Source organism: Antedon bifida, chromosome 9, assembly GCF_963402885.1.
Source record: "Antedon bifida chromosome 9, ecAntBifi1.1, whole genome shotgun sequence".
In the NCBI taxonomy this organism is placed as follows: Eukaryota; Metazoa; Echinodermata; class Crinoidea; order Comatulida; family Antedonidae; genus Antedon; species Antedon bifida.
In genome coordinates, this window is record NC_136234.1 from 3,901,754 (window position 1) to 3,912,492 (window position 10,739).

At 31.3% G+C, this 10,739-nt stretch overlaps 1 protein-coding gene across 1 annotated transcript in view; it reads left to right on the forward strand.

Annotated features, from left to right (window-relative positions):
- LOC144852539 (fermitin family homolog 2-like) overlaps positions 1-9,903 on the forward strand; it is a 44,921-nt gene extending 35,018 nt beyond the window's left edge. Inside the window, exons 9-12 of the mRNA XM_078710416.1 lie at positions 1,030-1,136; positions 5,263-5,484; positions 5,990-6,136; positions 6,396-9,903. Coding sequence (XP_078566542.1) covers positions 1,030-1,136; positions 5,263-5,484; positions 5,990-6,136; positions 6,396-6,686 — 767 coding nt within the window. The 3' untranslated portion in view covers positions 6,687-9,903. The remainder of the gene's footprint in view (positions 1-1,029; positions 1,137-5,262; positions 5,485-5,989; positions 6,137-6,395) is intronic.
- The last annotated feature ends 836 nt before the right edge of the window (positions 9,904-10,739 follow it).

Consider the following 10,739-nt stretch of genomic DNA (forward strand, 5'->3'; position numbering starts at 1 on the left):
TTGCAGACATCTTGAGGAAAAACTGTAAAACTATGAAATCAATAATGATATAATTACATGACACGACGTTTACTAATGTGTTAAATTACTGTAATGAAATATATTTTCAGATTTAGAATGATATTCTTACAGTCTAGGTTTTTTCTATATGTTATGTAGATCGGTGGTTTATATGGTGCTTCTGTAACTACAGTACATAAGTCTTAAGTTCGAATCCTGGTTCTGTTCTCTTCAGCAATTTTCCATAGCTACTACATACATACATACTTTAAAAGGTTTTATATAATGTTACAGAATATTACTAATATCCTTTCTTTAAAACCAAATTTATTGAAAAAAATTAACATCAAATTTTTCATTTTTTATTTCAAAAAAATAAACTGTTATTGTTTAACTACCTTTTTTTTCACTGATCTGGATTTATAATCATTCTGCTAAGCTTATAAAAAGTAATACATATAAAATAAAATAAATAATGAAATATAAGAAATATTTGCTTTGGAATTCTTGTACATTTCTTCTAAATGTTCTTATTACTTTTGACAGTTGAATAGAGCTTGTATGTGGGAATGTTTGCTCTGTGTTCACCATTCTTTTCAGCACCTCACCTTACCCTATCAGCTGTTTTCGTTCATGACTTTTGTCCTCCTAATCTATGTCACAGGCCTGAAGTTGAACTTAACTTAGTATAGTTATTCCTAATACACATAATAAAAATATATCATAAATTATGGAAGGAATGGTGGGACAATCATCTCAAGCAATTTGATTCTAATATAATAGTTATGGGAAAATGTTTCATTCTCACAAATTTTCCAATTTTTTGGGACAAATGTCTAACTGATTGTACTTCAGTTACTGCAGTCAATCGGTTTATTTTTAACCTGTTTATTTACTTATCTAGCATACTTTTTTGGTAATTATAAACACTATTGCATTGACTAAACTATGACTAAAACAATACATTGTAGTTACTGCAGTAATTGCAGTAGAATGATTTTGACATTGCTTTTTAAAAATATTTTTCAGGCTGTGAGGTTACACCAGATGTGAATATAGCTAACAGTAGGTTTGGTATCAAATTATTGGTGGCGTCAGCGGAGGGAATGCAAGAACTTTGTCTCAGATGTGATAATGTAAGTACTGCTGTATAGTTTAGTGTTTAAGTTACTTTTTTTAAATGCTTTTAATATAGAAGTAATAGTATACTAGGTTTCTATATTGTACAAAACAGGCCTTGATGTTCACCCCAACAAACTAGCAATTTTCATAATTACTAATTGAATATTTCAAGGCTATAGCTACTGACTGATTGTAATTTTTAAAGAAAAGGTTACTTTTAGCAAAAGTACAGGTACTCCTTTTCTTGCATTTATATGTTCAATATTGAATGTATCATTATGTATTTTGCTCTATTATTTGTGGAAATAAATGTTATTAGTACTTGAGGCTTGATCTGCCAATTAACTATAAATTCAAGTTTATTAATTTAACAAAACATTTACTTGCTTACTAGTTGGTTTGCTAGATTAGATTCTGTACAATTAGCAAAGGTATGTTAGATAAAAAAGTGAATATGTACAATGATTGATATCTAGCCTGTAAACATCCTCCTTCTTACATTGTATGTTACAAGATTACCCTCTTCATACATTTAATCTTTAAGCTCGTACGTAGATGAACATAAATTTTGTCCTATAACATGTCACAATGCTCGGCAAACAATGCAGGATTATTGCATGATTCATAAGTTCCTATCAAGATTACAATTTCCATTTTTAGTCAAATCATCATATTTTTATGCTTTATGCAGATTTGGAAAAGACTTTGGAAAGTTTCCAATGCGTATAAATCTGAATCATTCCGCAGGGACTTGTCAACTGTATGACAAGGGGGTCGTTCAACTATGTATTCTTAAAAGATACATGTATTGGAAGTGTTATTCTTCAAGATGGTATCCATTCAATTATGGTCTAGACTCCTAACTTTGCTGCTGTTCTAGCGTTATTGGATTTAGTCTTACATTTTGCAGACAATCTAACCTTTTTATCAACACTTCTAAAAGACATTATGTTAGAAATAAATGTAATAATCAAAAAACATGAACAGTATAAAATGCTACTTTTTTCCAAATTTTGTAATTAATTTCAGAAAAAGTGCCGAATCTTATAGATATATCTAAATACAGAAATATCAATTATATTGACAAAATATGGGTAGACAAAATATGGATAGACAAAGTACAATATTATTTTACTTTTTTGTATTAGTAGATGTTACATCTTATTTCTATATTGGGAGAACACTGACACCATATTTTTTAAGCTCTGTCTACCCTATCAAATGTTATGTGACAAAAAATGTGATGTGCCCATATGGAAATGATGATGTCATATCACTACCATATTTGGGCACATCATATTCGTTTGATAGTGTAGACAGAGCTTAATACTGGTTGGGTGGAAGCAATGTATTTTGGTAAATCTTGCTGATAAAACCAGTTTAAGAAGAGCAAATCAGGCAGCTCTCCAAACCAATGTAACCAATTACTAAAGCATATACTACTTGTAACACACACACACTTACACATGTAAATATACACTTCGCAAATCCTTATCAAAACAAGTAATAAAATGTTTCATAGACATACTGTAACATCATACATACCGTAGTTTAAATTAAGTTATGCTTGCTTAACACTACTAAAGCATATCCCACCTTATTTGGTGAGTACTAAGTCTATAGCTACTCATCAGCCTTTATTACCAGGAAAAAATGTGAGGGAAAATGAGTGGGTGAGATGATGAATCGCAATTACAGTATTAACAACATCTTAAGATCTGTTTACACTATCAAAATTTATATGACAAAAATGTGATGTGCCCATATATTTACATGATGATGTCATATCACTACCATATTTGGGCACATCACACTTTTTTTGTAAAACTAGTTTGGTAGTGTAGACAGAGCTTTAGTCTTGGTTCCTTATGAATTATCATCATTATTATCGAAGGAAAACCCTTTCCTGAAATGCCCTTCTCAAATTAGCAACCATTCTCCCTGCAGTGGATATGGGTTTGCATTTGCACTTGGCATCCTGGGTAATTATTTAAAATCAACAATATAAACTGTACTAAATAACAACAAACTATTTTTTCCTGACTAAGATACCTGTTTTTATTTTCATTGCTATTTTTATAACAGAATACCTGTATAATACTGAAAGTACAGTATTTCAGTTTGTTGGAAACTACATGATTATAACAAAATGATATTATTTCCTAACTAGGTTAGTTTCCTTTTCAGTGTTCAATTAATATGATATAATACCTGTCAAGCCTTCTATCTGTTTATCGTTTCCGTAGTTTCAAGTACATATTTGGTCATATATTTACACAATCTTTTAATATTGAAACCTATGAAATGAGTCAATGAGACATAATCAAAACCCACATCTGGTCTGAGTTTTTATAGATCTAAATAATCAGACTGAGTTTTATAGGTGGAATGTTTCAATATGTTATTCTATCAAACTAAAAAAAAAACAACATAAATTGTTTCTTCATATCTTCCCCTCCCTCATCTACCTTTCATTCCATCCCTCCCATCTCTTAATATAACATGACAAAAATAAAACAGTACTGTAAGTCTTCCAAGGCACAGTATAGTTAGCCTCTTATCCATCCATAGTACTGTAATGTTGAAGATATTCTCAGACACACCCTAGCCCAAGCCTTGTTTGTGCCTGTATTCAAAGTGAGATAAACGAATGAGAATATTGCAATGTAATGTATTACATATCATGATTGTTGTGTAACATAGACAGAACACACGGTTGTTTGTTTGTGTTTTTCTTCATACACATCCTACAGCGAGAAACTCGCCAATTGAAGGATGGATAAACTATTTTATAATTTATCGTGCTTATAAACTAAGTCTCATTTGAGGCTTAGTGAGTGAAGTTGAAAGAGCACTAAGTCAGGATTGAACACTGGACCTTGGGATTGGAAGGCAAGCATGTTAACTGCCAAGCTACAGCTTCACTACACTACTTCAAAATCTACTTCATCTTGAAAAGATAGCTTGCTATTAGTAGTGTATTACACTGCGCATAGATATGTCTACGTAGTTCAGTTTTAATTTATTTCCGTCTTCCATGTATTGAGTTATCTTCTTGTTATCAATATATGGTAACCTATACCCAGTGATTATAAATCATTGTGCACATCATTGCAATTCATCTTCAAAGAGGAAATAATGTTGAAATTCTATAACCTACGTAACTCTTGCTTTCAATTTTCTCAAGGCATCAGCCATTAGATGATTTATGGTTACCTAGCAACAGATTCCCTACGGGTCTCGTGATTTTATTAAAAGAAGTTGTTTCAGAGACATCTGGAATATGTTTTGATTTACAAGAATGTTTTGTGTTTGTTTACTAATAAAGTATAAAGCATAATCATTGTATACATACTGATGGTACGAGATGCTTCCTCATTTATTGTAACCAATTACTGTATTTGATATTACCAATGCCCGTAATTAATTAACTATACTTGGGCATACTGTACTGCAGTCTTAAATGGGTAGTAAAGTTGTTACAAGTCTTTGGCCAAGATTGTTTCAAGGATTGTTTCCGCCCCCTATGAACTGGAAGATCCCAAACACCATCTTCCCTCCCTCCAGTCACCCAGATGTTTTGTGTATGCCTACAGTTGTACTTAGCGGACAAATTTCTTATGGTTAGGCTTACCATGGAGGTATATAAAGCTTACACACCTTGAAACATGTCACCCACTTGGTATCTATTTTGTGTTTCATTCTTATGCAAATATGATGCCCAAATATGGACAACCTTAATAACCTGTAACTGGCCCTTTAAGGATGATAAATTGTCAAGTTGATATCTTGTAGTTGAGGCATAAGTATGGTGTTTGATTTCAACGTTATAGACTGCTATGTCTGCAAACAACTCAACAATATATTTATTTAAATATTTTAATTTAATAATACAGTAATATGTATATAATAATTTTCAAAAATATTTCTCTCGTGTGTGCAAGTACAACATTTTATAAAACATTTTACATTTTACTAGGCTTTGACAGAACTTGTAGAATTATTGACATTAATGCTTGGTGGTTATCAATGCTTGCCTACTAGTCCTAGCATGACATGTTCAAATCCTGTGATACTCAATTTTTACAAAGGCCATTACCAAAGCCTGATATAATTAATAATTAAATTTCTCTCTTTCAGGAGAACCAATATGCCCGCTGGATGGCAGCGTGTCGCTTGGCATCGAAGGGCAAGACGATGGCAGATAGCACATACGATACAGAGGTACAAGGAATCCAAGCCTTCTTGAAGATGCAACAACATAAACCATCAAGCACGCCAACCATCAATCCTGATGCTGTTGACATCCAACCAGAGAGTTACATTGCTCCCAGATTTCTCAAGAAACTAAAACCAAAACAGGTTAGTAATTTGGAAGAAGAGAGTTATATTTCTGCATAAAACGTAATACCATTTCAGAGAATTTTTTTAATTGATATCCTATTTGAAAACTTTATGAAACTAAAAACAAAACCAGTGGTATTAGGTTTTTGTTCATCTTTAATACTCCGAAGAGACAAGAGAAAACTGTAAAACCTATACTGAGATTATACTCAGTCATGGGATTATACTCAGTCATGGGATTATACTCAGTCATGGGATTATATTCAGTCATGGGATTATACTAGTCATGGGATTATACTAGTCGTGGGATTATACTGATTGTAAGATTATACTCACTCGTGGGATTACACTCAGTCATGGGATTATACTCAGTCATGGGATTATACTAGTATAGTAATAGTAGTAATAGTCCAATGGTTAAAACACTGTACATTACCCTGTGATGGTTACCTTTAATATCTATTTTTATGATATTCTCCCCATGGTGAATAATACAATAATTGTCCATGATTGATCCCAATAGATTGCCACAAGAATCCTGGAGGCTCATGCCAACGTAAGGGAGATGTCACTAATGGATGCCAGATGGAACTACATTAAGGCTTGGCAAGCACTGCCGGAATACGGAATCACTTATTTTGTGGTGCGCTTTAGGAATTCCAAACGAGAGGCAAGTTAACTGAATGCTAGAGTTATGTGCCTGATTGGGCTTGATTTATGTTCAGTCTAGTTATAAAATCTTCCTTTTTATTTTATAAGTTCAAGAAACTAAACAAAAAAAAATTATTTTTAAATTGAATTTTTATCATATCAATTTCCATATAGCATCTGATATTTCACGCCTAAAACCCTTTGGAGTCTTATATTTATTCACCTTTGCTCCTATAAACAATTTTAATGGATTTAATTTTTTGATTTCATGTCAACAGGATCTTCTAGGAGTAGCGTACAACCGTGTAATCCGAATGGACATTAACACTGGTGAATCACAAAAAAATTGGAGGTATAGCACGATGACCGCATGGCACGTGAACTGGGAAGTGCGCGAAGTTACGATTCAAACCGAAGACGAAGACATTCATTTTCAGAGTCAGTCTGCCGATTGTAAAGTAGTCCATGAATTCATTGGTGGCTATATCTTTCTGTCTATGCGATCCAAAGATCAGAATCAAACTCTCAACGAAGAACTGTTCCATAAATTAACCGGTGGATGGGTTTAAAAAATCTGTGAACTTTGACCCGGACGACGATGATAAGCGGAAGCACGAATTGTATAAAGGTTTCAATGATTTTATTTGTATAAAAAAAAACATGAATACACAAGACAATGGGAAGAATGTTTGACAAAATGTAAGATAAAGATAGACAAGAAATTGAAGAAAAACTAATGAATTGGTAAACATTTATTTATATAGGTTAAAACTAACTATGTATATAAAACACTTTTCTGTTATTATAATGATTGTATTTTTTTTTTCTATTGTGTGTACGATTTTTAAACATTTACCCCACATGACATTGTTATTGTAAAATGATTAAATTAAAGTTCTATTTTTGTCATTAAATGATGCACCTGCATCTAGTGTAGTTTGATAGAGTGGAATAGAAAACCTGTGTAACTTACCATTTTAAGCATTAAATCATATGTCATATGTTCATAGGACATATTTTCATACCTGACATATGTCCATATGTTTATACCTGACATGTCCATATGTTCATAGGATGTTCATATGTTCATACCGGACATGTCATATGTTCATAGGACATATTTTCATACCTGACATATGTCCATATGTTCATACCTGACATGTCCATATGTTCATACCTGACATGTCCATATGTTCATAGGATGTTAATATGACATATGTTCATAGGACATGTTCATACCTGACATATGTTCATATAATGTATGTCCATAGGATGTTCATATGACATGTGTTTATAGGACATACATTCATACCTGATATGTTTATAGGATGTTCATAGGACATTATTTCATAGGACATGTGCATATATGTCATGTGTTCATAGGACATATGTCCATATATGCCATGTGTTCATAGGAAACATGTTTATAGGAAACATGTTCATATAAAGATATGTTTCAGTAAAAACAAATGAGGTGGGGAGGTAGTTAATTGTTGCATCAATATTTGGTAATAAATTCATCTTTTTGATCATTTGCGGTAACATACTAGCCATATAGATGACTATTAATGTTAATTAAATTTAATTCAAATCATAATATTTTTGCCTATTTTATTTTCATGTTAAATATACTGTACATTACTATTAATATTATTAATTTCTAAAAAAAATCTTTATTATTACAGTAGTCCTATAACAACACAAATACAACATAAACATATTAAATATTTTGTAATAACTCTCAAACGATAATAGATACCATTGTAATTAGGATAAGAAAATATTGCTTTAAAAATAACATTTAGTAATGTAAAGCTCTGTCTACACTATCAAACTTATTAGACAAAAAAGGTGTAAAGTGCCCAAATATGGTGGACATCATCATGTCTATATATGGCCACATCACATTTGTTGTCACATAAGTCAAGCTCTTTCTTTCTTTGTTTTTCTTTCTTTCCACCAACACTAAAAATTATACTAGTTGCAAACGACAAATCTGGTATACACGCCACCTACACGTCTAGTATTTTTCTTTTTTTTTTCACAACTTTATTGTTTCAAAATCTGCATGTTTTATACTGATTACTTTCCCATCTATGGAACTAAAACAGTACGTTAACATATTTACCACCTACAGTATATTTTTCTACCCGCAATCATTTCTTCCCACCCATGATAAATAAATGTCAATACTAACCCACTGATTGCTATTTTACCATGTTAATAGAAAAAACAATTAAGGTTTAATTTTTGACCGGGGATCAAAAACAATGTCTATTTCTAGGTCTACTAAATGCTAAATACCATATGTCTGATTATTGCTAGATTTCGGTCATGCGGGTTTTTATTGAGTGTGAAAAACAAATTATGTATATTTATTTTCATAATTATTTTTGCTAACTTTTTATGAGGGGGAAAGGTGAACCATAAAGGATAGGCCATTGGTGTTATTGTTACACTTATATTTGTTTATATAAATAAATATTATAAATTGTTTTTTTAAATTTATAAATTATCTTGGCAAATCATGAGGAATCTATTAATAGAATCTTCAAACATATCTCATTATTATTTGATTATTATTGTTAAATATTTTGCCTAATAATTGCATATGATACATAGTAATTGCTGATATTGTATCAACATTTAATTAAGGCTATTATTATAATTATGGTCAGCTGATTCTAAGTACTGTATCCCCTACATAATATGAAAAGATTTGTTCAGTATTATAGGCAAATGTTTAAATGTGATGTGTATGTCTCACATGTGCTTCTGTATCACAGAGTTTACCTATGACACTGGACAAATTCACATACAGTACCGAGAATTAGCTATCATGGTAGTTTATTCATATTTTATATTTCACAATATGTATCTTTGTTTTATTTTTTATATTATAATAATGATTATACTCCTGTCTGCTGCTTTAGAACATATACAACAAAGAATTTACACTGGCGTTAAATTACACGAAAAAAATGCGTAAACATAAATGTGTTGCTAAATGCAACACATTTATACATAAAGCTCTGTCTACACTATCAAACTAGTTTGACAAAGAAAGTGTGATGTGGCCAAATTTGGTAGTGATATACCCAAATATGGTCATGATATGACATCATTATGTCCATGTATGGGCACATCGATAGTGTAGACAAAGCTTTAAACTAATATTACATAGATACAATAAATCCCACACCTCAATACCCACACAAATCTGGTTTACTAATTTATTTTAAAATGTAATATTTGTCTTAGAAAATATGTTTTTATATTGTTTCTATTCCTCTAACAGATTTTTTTTTTCTTTTTCAATAAATCAAATGTAGGTATTATTCTGCTCTTCAGGTGCTTGTATTCTGATACTCAACCCCATCGCACATTTTAATAAAAGTAAAGGCCAATTTACAAGACGAGCTGTAACGGTAAGCGGCAAACCGCGTAGCTTGTCCTACGTAGAATCTGTATCTATCATAAGGAACAACATAGATTCTATATTTGTATTACCGTTACTGCTCGTCTGTGTAAATTGGCCATAATTGTCTGCATGGCCTAGGCTTCAACATTTATCACTAAATCCCAAATAATCGCCCAACAAAGTAAATAAGTAAATAAAATATTTACTGCACTCATTACGAATGTAAAGATATTGTAAGAAAACACATGGATTCTAGTAGAAAGTTTCAACAATCTTATTGATGTACAGTAGTTTAAACTAGACACCAGGGCTGTTGGATATATTTCATTTCAGAATTTGTAATAAAATAGTCCAAGACATTGTCATTTTCATTTAGTAAATCAGTTTTACAGAAATACAGAAATCCCTGTATTATTTTTAGTTCACAAATGCATGGTATCCCCCAAGATATGGATTTACTACTAAAATTCAATTATCAGATAATATTGCTATTTTTAAAAATATAAATATATATATATATTAGGGTCTCGTAGGGCCAAGATTATTTATTTTGGGAAAAGTATTATGTTATCTTATGATGTAGTACCAAGTGAAAAATAGGCCGAAATTTGGGGGTTTTTTTTGAAAAAAAAAAGGGTTTTTTGGTGGAATAATACATTGGTTAAAATTGATGGGAAAACAAACCTTATGATTTTTTCAAAAAAATTGCCATATTTCTACTATTATATTTTTTTACGTTATCATAATTAACATGCACAGAATCAAATAATAGTACAGGGAAACGGGGAAAAATTGCCAAATATCGACATTTTTAAATATGTATATAATATATATATATAGGGAAGAAGCGCAGAACACATTGCGTGCGTCTGCGCATGCCAATTTATGATATAGCAACCAGTTATGTCGAAAAATTTGGCCAAATATCGACATTTTTAAATATACATATACAGTAATATTATAGTACAGGAAAATTTTCGAAAAATGACCAAATTTCGACCCTTTTATTTTTCGACATAACTAGTTACTATGGCTCTATAAGATGATGACAACACAATATATGCGCATATATGGCGGTATTTTCGCATAATAATTGAATTTTAAAAAGTGGCTATTTTGGCAATTTTTTCACACTATTTTTGCATAATAAGAAGAGTCGAATATTGGGTTCTCGCATGTCAAAAATGGCAATTTTTCGACT